Below are 13,263 nucleotides of genomic sequence, written 5' to 3' on the forward strand. Positions count from 1 at the left end.
GATGACTTTTATACTTGCCTGGCAATATTAACACGACAATACACACAGGTTACTCAGCAGACAACACGTGATGGCACTCATTAGGATATACGAGTTCTTTACACTTGATAATCTACACATATGCATTGTCCGGTTATTGTGACTCAGATTTGCAAAGCTGAATACATCTGACGTCACTGAACAATACTCACTGTATATGCTTACATAGGTATCTTCACATGAGCAGTGTTTGTGCCTTTACTAAGATGACACGCACAAATGTACGCTCATGTAATAGTGCACATATGGTAAAATGTGTCTCTATATACTCAATGGAAGAGTTAGATTAGAATGAAGTGGAATAAGGAAAAATTACTTTCCTTAGAAACAGCTGCTGGGAACATTTCTGCCCCCTCTGGTTTTTGTGGGTTTGTTGTTTGGTTTTTTTTTAATACAAAAAAGAGAAGTTTATCTCAAGACAAGTCAGAAAGGCTTCCTCACAGCGACACTTTTGTGAGAAGCCCCAATCCAAATGCTTTTACATATACTCCTATTTTCTGCTAGGTCCCTTTACAAACCTGTTCGAACGATCACTGTAGGAAAAAAATCACAGACTGCTCTCTGCAGAAGCAGATGACACCAGTGTGGCCCACAGCACTAGAGTTACTGCTACTCTTGCAGCAAGTCAGACAATTTATTTCATATGTGGAGATCCAAACACTGACTTTTAAGTTATAAGAACACATTCTTTTCCTGTCACTCCTTACCACTTGCTTGTTTTGTTGCAGCAAAGGGCAGGAGAGATCAAGCTGAGGACTTCCATAAACAGGAGTCAAAGTGAGTCGCGAAGGGACAGCACAGATGAACTTCACAACAGCAGGCTCAACCGCTGGAAAAGGGTTGGTGATTGTGGGGTTGTTTCCAACTGTTAAGGCAATAACCTGTACAATTATGAATACAGGCAAGTGAGGAGAGAGAAAAGGACTACTGACTTCAGGCATATTCTATTTCACGCATCTCAGTTACCCTCTGATGTCAGAATGAACAAGCAAAAATACGATTCTTGGGGATTCACAGCACCATTAAGACATGGGAAGATGTAAAAGGAGGTGCACATTTCAAGAACAGTTCTATATCATTCTCAAAATACTATTCCTGGCAACTTTTCTTAGCTATTCATGTTTATTACTATCAAACTTGAGTCAAAAAACAAATCTTTTGTAACCTAAAAAGCTAACAGGCAAGTGCTTTTCTTGCAGGGTGAGAATAGGAAAATATTTGTAGCCACTTCAGTGTGTTTAAAAACATCTAATATTTTATTTTACATTCCTTTTTTAGCCTTCAGCAAAACCAAGTGGATGTAAACACAGAGAAGTCTATCCCAGCAGGCTAAGGCAGCTCTTGTCACCTGCCTTATCCACCCATACAGATGCGATCTGTTCTGGACAACACTGAGGACAGACAGCAACACATGCACAGTCAATGTCCGTTCCTTTCTGAATTTGCACTTACAGAAACAGCTATGCTTCATACAGTGTCCACTGGGTTAAACAATTTGGCAGCCACACCAAAATGCTTAGGCCTTGCAGAATTACAGGAGAACAACATTAAAGCAAAGCTAAATGCTTTATAAACTGGCCAGGGTGAGTAAAGGAGGATAAATCACTTCTGCATGTTGCAGAAAATAAGACCAGATGGAAAATAACTACAGCCACTATCACAAAAACTGTACAAATATCAGATCAGTAAATTCATATGGTTGTCATTTGTTTGAATAAACAGAATCACACTGGAAGGTAGCTTAGTAAAGAGAAGCAGGTCAGCCAGAAGATCAGTTTACTGCAGTAACTTTCCGCTACGATCCTATTTATGCAAACCAAAGCTGCACTTATTAGGATGTGTTTAACACATTCTACAACATAAGGTTTCTGTGACTTGGCTTTATACTGCAATAAACCCATCATAAACCGCTTTATAACATAACGTTATGAAATACTCACTCTAAAACCTGTACCAGCATCACAATGCATGAACTATGTGCTTACTCAAGTTCTTCACTGGCTTATCATAAAAAATACTTGTTATATAAAACGGTATAATAAATCTGTCTGAAGCCTGTTCTCAATGGCCTGAGCTCAGTGTTTGATGGAGGACAATGCAAATACCTTCTGGCACTTACTTGCTCTCCCAGGCTTTTGCAAGATACTCTAACCCAATGCTGGATGTTATTTCGTGATGTAGGAGGTCCAAATAAAGACAGACTGATACTTTCTGCATCCTCAGCGGTGATGTTCCTGAAGAACTTTGAAGGCTCTTGTACCCATGGTCTAGGTCCTCCTTCAAATAACATGTCTTTAGAGGAACCCAAAGTCACTAAAGCAACAGATGGAGGATCAATAGTCTGTAATGAATGACAGTTACAAATTAATGATTCTTATGTACACGTAGTTTGGTTGTACTTTGCAAAAGAAACTTCCTTCTTAATAGAAGAGCTATATTCATTATTTTGATTAGGCTATGATTTTTCCATACAGTGGTTAATTAAGAACAGAGTTGTACCAAAATAATTAGCATCACCGACAAGAATTCTGTCCAGTCAGATTATATTCACTGGAACCCACAGATTCAAAGTTTTAACTACATTCTAATTACATCTCTTTCATGAAGAGTTACAGCAATAGAAAGACCCCAAATATGCTCTTCTGAGCACACTTGGGCAGCAAGTATTCCACTCCATTTTTTAAATAGATAGTACTTTAAGTGAATTAAATTTTACTCTTTAAAAATCCTTTCACTTGACAGTGGTCTCTCCAGCACAGTTCTGTGAATGTAATTATTCACCTATGCCAAGTTTTACTTCAAATCTCTACAATAAATTCTACATTGATGTGCATCACTGGCACACCCCATGTGGTTTAGCATCACAGAAATTAACCTGACATTTTAATACACAATAACCATTTTTAGCTTGTGTTCCACAACATCATATTCCTCAGGAGTTTAGTAAGAAAGAAATAGCAGCTAACATAAAGGATGGTTCAATTCCTTCCACAGGTGCATTTTGGTAGGAAGAGAGAAGGCATGGGAAGCATTGGCACAAGTGTTCCTCTTTCCTCCCATTCATTCCCTGTTCATACTTGTAATATAAAGGTAAAAACCCATTATGAAACGGTGAGATATAGTCTTGAGCGACTGCCCGCCTTTTGACTAGTGTTTATCTTTCTTCCACTTTTTATGTTGTAATTTTTATTTTTTAAATAGATATCTGACAGAAAAATGCCTCCATTTCTGGACATTATAAACATTTCATTCTACAGAAAGGGTGGAAAAGAATGCGGAAGTCACTGTTCTACACTTACATACACATGAAAAATTCCTAATTAAAGGGACTATGCCCCTCTCTCACATGGGCTGCCAAAATCAGAAAAGTTTACACACTCTGTTCAGAATGTCTCAGCATCTTCACAGAATTACACTCAACTATTTCAGATCTTTGACAGAAAAGCACCTTTAAAAATGAAAATCATCATTATAGTCAGAGATTTGTGCAATTTGCACAAACTTTGTTCCAGATTTGGGGAATAAAGCTACAGTCAAATGTATTACATTTCAGCTTTGCAGATTCAGCGCTAGATCTCTGAAGACGAGGGTAACATACTCTTTCATATTTCCACACACTGACCCTGTACTCGGGTTCTTTCTTCCTGTTTTCTTTAGTGAACTGTCCAACAGCGAAATATGTTTCTCCCATTTGTATGGAAAAACCATACATTTTCACTGCCATATAGGCAAGTCAGCGTTGCCTTCTTGCAAAAATCTGTCTACGTACTGTGAAAGCAGAAATTTATTATTTTTATAGGTCTACTTTCATTTGCCATTATGGACACAAAATTATGACTGCCCCCTTATTGCCTTATTCAGTCAGTTTTTCATCAAGTAAAATGGACTGTCAAGACACAATCATTTTGAGTCTCACATAATTTTCAACCCATCTAGGTCTGCCGAAACATAATTCCCTAATTCAGGTGTGCTGTGCAAAACAAGACATACATCCTCATTGGCATGAGGGTTGACTCCTATTACTGTCCTGCACGTTTCTTCAGCTGACTGCAATTGTGACTCTTTTGCCAGAAGTCTGAAAAATGGGCAAGGATGTCAAATTCACTTTCCACTTCCGAAGTTGCAAAAATCTGTTAGTTCGCTATCGCACTACTCACTCCTCCACAGTTGGCTTGCAATGTCTCTGTAGGCAAACTCTACTACATGTATGCTCCACAGAGAATTCCCCAAAACAGTCCATAAATTTTTTTCCTGTGAATCAACCACCCACCTCATTGTTTTTAACCATACTCATTACATAATATCAACTTGCTATTTGTCATATAAAGGTATTTTAAGTGATGGCTTGCTTCAGGAACAACAAAAACAGACTTACTTTTAATGGTAGATACGCAGCAATGGTGATGCTAGCGCTGAGGTGGACATGACCATGGGTGTAACTAACAACCAGGGTTGTGTAACCTTGAGTTTCAGCTTTCACTCTGACTCCACTACAAAAATCAGCAGTTGGCTTAAGCCTTCCTGTCAGATAAATTAAAAAAATATAAATACGTATTTGGAGAGAAATACCCAGGCATTTTAATGCATGTTCAACACGGCTTTTCTTGACAAAAAACACTTCCACCAGAAGTAAGTAGAGATGTGTTCTCCAACCAAATGGGTGAATGTGTTCACGATTGTCTTTCATCTCAAACCCAACACTTACCAAAGTATCCATCTCTCACAAACTTCTATTTTCACACTGTCCTAAATAGGACGTTAGTCTTTACTCTGGTACAAACTAATGTAATTCTTGTCTCTTACTGAATATTTTCATCTTGCTGTTCTAAAATGAAACTGGCTTGTAATTAAGCACGAATAAACCACTGCTTAGATGACAACTTGAACTGTGGGCAATACATCATTTCTCTAGCTGAAGGTAAGGTATCCTCATGAAATTTCTCTGCTTACTTAGAGGACGTTTTGGGGCTTGGGAGGGGTCTATTTTTTCTTTTTTTTGAAACAAACAGTACAACAGTATGCTACATAGTGACATTTAAAACAGCTGCCTCTCAGGCAAACAGATGGTACAACACAGACTGGTTTTACTGGCACAGCAAAGAGCCTCATGGAAAACATTAATGGTACATCTGAATAACATACTGAATCCAGAAGACGCAGGAACAAGCATGTTGCTCAATGTCCACTTAGCCCAGCAACATTAATGGCAATCTTTGACCGTAATATGCATAATCCATACTCTTGATAAACCTGACAAGAGACTTTTCTTAAAGCCATGAGCTTAACAATGACAGAGCTTTGGCAAATTTTAAGCAGCCAATTGTCTTAGTTCCTTGTGAGCAAACAATGAACAGTGTCTTTACAGAACTGAAACAACTGCTGGACAATTCAAGCAAAGCAGTTATTAATCTTAAGTGTAATCTTAAGTAAGACTTCCAATGCTACCTCAAAACACAATATATGTGGACCTCTCATGAGAATATCCATCAGCTTTGTTACAGAAGCATGTTAAAAATACTAAATCAATAAAAAGACATACAGAATACTACACATTATCCAATAACATACTTGCCAAAATGCTTTCAGAGTCAAACTAACAAAAATATCAAAGAGAAGTTCTGCACAAAAAAATAAAAACATCCTCAAAATAAAACTACTTTGACCCCTACCTCTGAAGTTAAGCACCTCTCCGGCAATACTGTACACAGCAATTGAAACAGTGATTTAAAGGAGATGTGTGACTTAGTAACATCTTAATTTAGCTTTCAAAACAGGGAGGGAGTCAAATCACCTGGAAGTGGCCTGAACACACCACGGTTTTCTACTTCCACAACTAGATCAAAGTGTGAGCAGTCACTCAGTGGGACTGTCTCGCCTGTTTCAACATTTGTTAGGCCATTAATCCTCAGGGGGAGCTCCAATATTTGGCCAACACGTGCTTCAACTTGACATGGTATGAACTCCATCCCACTGGGTTCAGTTACGTACACCTGAAAGAGGAAAGAAACACGGGACAGAGATGTAGGAACACAACTCCACAAAACGGTACCAGAAAAAAGAAAAACAGACTTCAATACGCTCGCCTTATTTTAATTAGCCCTCTCGTATACTTCTCCTAGCTGATGACATCCCTCTGATGGCTGAAAACAATTTTTCTTGGATTCAACATTGCTTTTGTGTTTACCTACCCAGAAGGGTATCAGAAAGGGCCAGGAAAAGCTTGCTACTATTTTAGTGCTCTTTTCCCCTAACAGTCCAAGTTCACATTATTTTGGTGATCGTTTTACTGCTACTTCTGTAATTCTGTCTTCTGCTTTGTTGATTTTAAAGTGTGGACTAAATTGTACGATATCTCCAGGAGGTACTATCACCAACTGGGACACACTTAGTATCCAACTTTGACTTTCACAGCGTAAATATTTGACATAGTCAGCAAGGCTCCCCAGCCTCCATCGCTCACAGCAGCAGGTATGTAGAAGTTAATGGAACTAATGGCCCAAACATTTCCCCAGTGGCTTTTTTTCTTTCTTGCATTTTTGTTGGAAAAACATTTTTAAAGGTGTCAATATTTCTCCACAGTAGTAGGTCAGAAAACTAATAAGTGAACAAATATCTACTAATCTAACAACCTTCTGCTTTAACAAGTAATCTTTATGTGAGAGACACTTTTGAAATCAAAAGGATTACTTTCAAAAATAAGACTGTCAGAAATAGAGCTTCCATGCTATTATAGCTGGTATGTTGATGAACAAGCCTGAACTGTATAATTTGTTATTCTGATTTATGACTTTTTCCATTAATGTTAAAGAATCCACCACAGTCTGACTGCACATTTCATAACAATTACTATGATGAAAGCTTTTCATTTGCAATCTCTTAATTTGCTAACCATCTGCAAATGGCTTCAGGATAGAATATTGAACCATACGGTACAGAGTTAAAACTGTAATCCTTGCGGAACATCCGTAACTATTCCTCAAACTTGCTCACTGAGGTCAGTAAATAGAACTCTTCAGAGTTACTCTACGAAGAATGCAATTCCTAACACAAGAAAAAAGGCATTCAAAAATAACCTATTCAGATTGTGCAATACGCTGCTCTGAAAGATCACATGGAAAGAAGCATTTTTTCTGTCTTCAGGCTTTGACTTATGTTTGAGGATAAGAAGTTTTAACTTAAAATCTTCATTCCTTTATCTCTCCTGTTGCTAACTGTCACGCTGCTAAAAAGCAGCATCCTGGGTTGTCCAGAGAGTAATTTCAGAGCAAGTCTGTAACTAAATTCTGCACAAATTTTGATTTCTGTCATTATTTTAAGCATGAAGATTAGTACCTCTCTCAAATCCATTTTGTAGAATTGACATAAATCATCTGAGCACAAAACACGAGCTAATTTGCCCCTCAAAAAAAACAGCATTAGTAGATTCAGTTGTTCCAAGTAAAACCTGGTTAGAAAGATCTTTCCCAAAACACACATACTAAAAAAAAAAAAAAAAAAAAATAATAAAGGGAGGAAAGATATCTGCTTACACAGCTCTCTTCATTATGGGACAGACTTAGCAGTCTTGTCTAAACACATTTTTTAATATTTCTATCAAAAGGGCCTTACTTTGGTGCAACAGAAGCGCAGTACAATTACAGCAGTGCCGCACATGGGAATACTTAAAATTTATGAGATATTTTGTATAGCTAATCTATGTATATCTGATGCAATCAGCTTGTTCCCCACCAGTTGCTAAATTACAGGCATATATCCTGGAAGGAAGGTGCACTGCCCCAGGGCTTGCAAGACGTACTTCCTAAATCAACTTCTACGCTCCCTCAGAAACAAAGACCATCACCTTTATAAAGCCTTTGCCAGATGGAGATTGTTTGCCAGCCTCAATAGTATCTGCTTGGCATAAACAAACCTATTTCATTTATCACCATGCCGTTAGACAAACACAGCCTCTGGATCACAGATTAGTCACACGTGCTCAGTACACTATCTCTTAGATTTTCTGACTTTGGGAGCAAATTTCCTCTTCTCTGTCAGGTTTCCATTCCAACGCTTAGCTCTTTGCAAAAGGCACAGAGGTAAAGCATGTATTAAAACGTCTGATTTTGTGAAGGTAAAAGACTCTTTTACTACTTTTACTCTTTTACTCTTTTACTACTTCACAGTAGTGAATATACAACACAGCAGTACTTTTAGTTTTTATTCTATCCTTAACCTTATTCTATTCTTAAGGTCTGGCAGTTCTTAAGAGCTTGACAGAGAGAGTAAGCACTGACACGGTTTCATTAAGGAAAATCATTTGTGTCCAAGGACACCAGGAGATATTTCCAAATCGGTAATATTATAGAGAAAAATACTTATGATTGTAGATTTACAGTGTTAACCAGAGCAGCTTCTTCACTGATCTTTGCACACCCTTTCCTGTGGGGCCATTACATATACTGTTCCTGTATTTTCTTCACTCCACATCACACACTGATCACCCTGACCAAATCCTAAGAATAGGGTATGATTTTCACAGAGACCACAAAATCCCTCTTGGGAGATGTATTTTTCATTCCCATTTTCTCCTAATTTTTCTAAAAGATTATTTTTTCTTGCCCAGCTTTGGTCTCCAGATTCATTCTGTGGCACTGAATAGCATTTCAGCCGCTTCTCCAGCAGGGAATTTCCTTGCACATCTTGATGATATCTGTCATCATTTTATATGGAGGGAAAACACCCACCTCTTACCCTGCAGAAACATTCTTAGTTTGGCTTGTCTGCTGAGATGGCTAGGCCAGTAGTAGATTACTACTTCCTTCTTGCACTCAAAACTTTCAACAAGGAAAAAGACTTGCCAAGGAAACCAAGAAGGGGCAGAAATGGGACTAAGGTTAATGCAAAGGAGAGAACTTGAAACCCCAGAAGCACAAACTCTGACACTGATCACTTAACCTGCCACAGGGCAGGCAGGGAAGTCTCTTGGGAGCAGTTTTGCAAGGGGAATGCCTATGGCATTCTCAGCTTCTTCACTGTTTCTAGAAGCCATATTCAAGACTGATCGGGGAAAATAAGAGTTTTACCTTCATTTCTCCATAATGCAATGGATTCTGAACATCAATTGCCTGAATGACACTGACGCCAATATCACTTCCAGTTGTCATTACTCCTTTGACTGTCACCGTAGCAACTGCCTGGTTAGAATAGGACCAGCTGAAATTTCCACTTCCACCATGAGCCTAGAACACAGAGAGAAAATCTTTCAAATATTTTATAGAGTATATGGTTCTCACATTTCTTAGCTGTCAAGCCTTTGAGTATCTTGCATGAAACCCAGGGGCATGCTGAGCAACGACAATGCTATTATTGAGAAAATACAAATAAAATAACACCTCAGAGCTTTCAAACAAGCCAGGTCAAGTAAGAGATGAGAAGATTACCACCCTTCATCCATTTTAATTTCAGCTTTCTTCAGGCACGTCACCCATGTGCTCACCAGCGCTGCTAACCCACATATCTCTCTCCCAGCTGCAGAAGTCTGATGCTCACAAATCCCAGTGATTGATAGTGCTTAGAGTCAGCAGAACATTTCACAAATCGGCACACCAGAGGCCTGGCACGTGGGATTATTGTACTTCTGAAAAATCCCACTGTTTCTCTGCTGCTGACAGCCGAAGAGCTGATTTTGGGTCTCAGAGCTGCTAACTTGACACTCTATACCTACTAGCTTCTTTCAATAGGAATTAAGGGGTCTAAAGGAAAGGTGGGAGAAAGGGAAGGAATAAGGAAAGAGAGGAAAAAAGAAAAAGAAAAGTCACACTCCTCTTAGCATTACTTCTTTATTTTTATGCTGAAAATCAGCATGTCTACCTGGAGCCACTCAACAAACATGCTGCTCCAGCAACTGATCGGTCATGGAATGAGCGATAGGCACACGTGGAAACTGCCCACTCTTGCCACAAGCACTGCGAGGGGCTGCCAAATATACAGGCCACATTCCCACAATGGCTTTTCAAGGAAGGAGTCAGTAACTGCCAAACTTGTAAACTCGGATTTATCATGCAGATTCCCATAAAAAACCCCAAGCCAATAAAAAAGAAAACCCCACCCTTTTCCTAGAGCTCCCAGCTCTTGAAATGTCATGTCACAATTAGAAGAGCTTAGGTGAGTGGAATTACTCTACAGAAAGGGTAAGAACTAGTTACTTGATACTGTGGTCCACATCAATAGAGACAAATTATTATACCCACTGTACAAGCACTTGGCAGCCAGACAGGGTTATCCCTGTTGCAGGCTTATATTTTATGAAGTGAAAGGCCAAAACCCACTTTGCCAGCACACGTAGAGTGTTGTCCGCCTAGATACTAGTTACTGAAGAAACACAACCATTACAATACTGTAAAATGCACAGGTTTTAAACCATTATTGTGAGCTATAGGCAGTGACTGTTGAGACAAATACTGTGCAGAAAGGTATACTGAACATAACGCTTTTTTAAAGCAAGTTTAAAAAAAGAAAGAGACTTTCACACTCCAAAACAAAATTCACAGTTCCATCACAGTAAAACAAGGGTGAACATCAGAGCAATTTTTTTGTTTATGTGCATTGCTTTCATTTCTTTTACTTCCTCAGCATTTGCTCTAACCCGTTTCATGATTAAATTAAAAATGGACAAGATAATAAATCTTGTCTAGAAGGACAGTGTGAAAAATAAACAAATCTAAATTATGCAGCAGCTTAGCTAATAACTTTAAACAGAAAAAAAAAAAAAAAAATCAAAAGGACAGTCATTTTCCTTTTTCCTTCCCACAAGCATGTCAACAACCAGATTACAGAAAGAGCACTGGACAAAGACAAATGGATAAATATGTGATAGTGTGTGACAGAAAGAGCTACGTGGGATCTGGTGAGAAACATTTAAAGAATGTAAAAGTCCTGAATGCTTTCTAAAGATATTTTCAATTTAAATAGGGGAAATGAGCAGAAAACAAACTAGAGATCTTAATAATTCTGTGGAGTCACATCTCCTTGCCATACAAACCAGATGCATTACTACATTTTTCTCTCTAGCACTCAGTTTGCACTGAGGAGACAAAAGATAAACCAGCTCCTATTTCAGTCTAATCGCTATCCACAGCCTGTTAGCTGAACTCCACTCCACAAACTGTTACGAGTGACAGTGATGACCTTGCTAGAAAAAAAAAAAACCTCCATGTGCTTAACTTCACAAAGACAGCACTTCACTTCTCTAATGCATGGAAGGAAGGAAGGAAACATCTTTTCTTTCCTGTTTTACTTGCAACAGAAGCCATCTTATTAGCACAAATATGAACAAAGCAATCAACAAAAAACCAGACAGCTGACTAAGTAAAACCTAAAAGTCATTCTGATACCATCTGGAAGGAGTTACTTTAGCTATAAACAGAATTTGGCTAGATCCAAAAATCCCTTTCAACTTATTTTCAGAAAAAGTCTATTCACCAATTCAAAATAGCCTGACTCAAAAACTGTTGAGTAGGAAGCAAACACTAATCTACAGGCAGGAACAACAGTCAAGCTGTGTGCTATTGTTAACAACCGCTAGTACTGTGGAATGGGCAGATTGGGAAAATGTTCTCAGTTTCAGTAAATGCAAAGTAATTCTTATGTTGGGAGAAAAAAGTTTTTATGTTTCTAATGAAAAAAACATCACTGTAAAGAAAGAATACTGATGCAATTATTGGAGTAACACAAAGGAATGCTCTCCAGTGAGATATTTGATAACATATGCGAGATAAGGTGAGACAAGAATAGAACTGTAGAAGAGGTGGGAAAAAGAAAAACATTTACTTTCCCTTACTGGGAAAACTCTAGAAGTTATGACAAAGTACTGAAAACGCGTATTTGTACTAAGAATTTTTACCACACTCTGCTGGTGTGGTTGGGTATAGCATGAACCAGACTAAACTCTAATACCACAGAAGTTGAAAGTACAGCTGACAGCACCAAACTCAATGGCGTTAACTTCAGATTTACAGTAGAGAATGCAATTTTATGCCTATGAGATTGATTTGTTTACTTCAGACACCATGTGTCCCGCCGCCTCTTTTTTGTATACTGTCTACTTGAAGACAGACCCAAACTCAGCACAACTTCATGCTAAAAGGGAGGGGTAGGAACTGTGAATGAAACACGTGAGTGCAGGATCTGGGTACCATTATACCCAGAGTACAAGAGTATAAGAGTACAAGAGTCTGGGCTGGGGAAGCACACCATTCCTTCCTCCAGTTAGACCATACTCTGGATACTGGATGACAAGCCATTTGCTTCATGAAGTGTATGGGAGGACAGCAGCAAGGGAGCAAAGATACACATAAGAAGTGTGATAAAAAAGTCCCATTAGAAGGGCATACTGTAAATGAAACTGTGACCCTTGCCTCCATTTAACTTTTTTTTTTTTAGAAGCATGAGATGTGTGGTGAGTGAAGGATACTGATGTCGAAGACTGATAATTAATCTTGTCATGCCCTTTTTGCAGTCACTTCACTCTGATTCATGCTCCCATAATTTCATCCCTTTACAGCAAATGGTATCTTCTAATTATTAATATGAAGTTTTGTACCTAGGATGTTTTCTGTAATTCCAAACGACTCTATGAGGATGCATGTGGCACGTGCATGAGGGAGAGAGGAAGTGAATGAAAGACAAGAGGTAAAAGTCGGTGGGATTTTATGTTTGTTGGTTTCTTGTGTGCTTTTTTTAAACTACACGTTAACTCCTGCAACTAACATCCAACAAAATTCCTCCAAATAAAGTTTTGGCTATCCCCGTGCCTGAAGTATCCAAAGTCAACTCTATATAAGTGGTTACAGGCTTCACTGCGCCTGCTTGAGCAATACTTCCTCCATGTAGGTACTTCTTTGGCATACCTGTATGGTGTACTGGTAGACTCCTGCTTTTGGCTGCCAAGGAAACGTCAAAATGCTGGGTGAAAGAACTATGGGAACATATATTTCAACATCTTGCTGGTTTCGCACTGGAACTGGAAATGTATGAACACCTCCATCCTACAAAAAGCAAGAGCACAGTATTACAAACAGCACCACAGAGCTTCCTAGAATTAATAGGCAATTAATAGGTCCCATACATAGGCAAGTTGTTGAAAACATCTCAGAGAGAAAGGAAAGCAACTATTTAGGGTCGCTTATGAACCGTGTTACCTGTGAGTAAATAGTCAGGTCATCGCAGCAAAGTGTTCTATTGTAT

At 38.6% G+C, this 13,263-nt stretch overlaps 1 protein-coding gene across 1 annotated transcript in view; it reads right to left on the reverse strand.

The window, feature by feature from the left end:
- The window catches only part of NUP210 (nucleoporin 210), a gene marked incomplete at its 5' end in the record, with an annotated part of 68,135 nt that overhangs the window by 31,491 nt on the left and 23,381 nt on the right, over nucleotides 1-13,263 (reverse strand). Inside the window, 6 exons of the mRNA XM_082487661.1 lie at nucleotides 747-920; nucleotides 2,159-2,380; nucleotides 4,415-4,560; nucleotides 5,831-6,029; nucleotides 9,102-9,257; nucleotides 12,927-13,064. Coding sequence (XP_082343787.1) covers nucleotides 747-920; nucleotides 2,159-2,380; nucleotides 4,415-4,560; nucleotides 5,831-6,029; nucleotides 9,102-9,257; nucleotides 12,927-13,064 — 1,035 coding nt within the window. The remainder of the gene's footprint in view (nucleotides 1-746; nucleotides 921-2,158; nucleotides 2,381-4,414; nucleotides 4,561-5,830; nucleotides 6,030-9,101; nucleotides 9,258-12,926; nucleotides 13,065-13,263) is intronic.

The sequence above is a fragment of the Vanellus vanellus genome (assembly GCF_965231255.1).
Source record: "Vanellus vanellus genome assembly, chromosome: 9".
Taxonomy (NCBI): Eukaryota; Metazoa; Chordata; class Aves; order Charadriiformes; family Charadriidae; genus Vanellus; species Vanellus vanellus.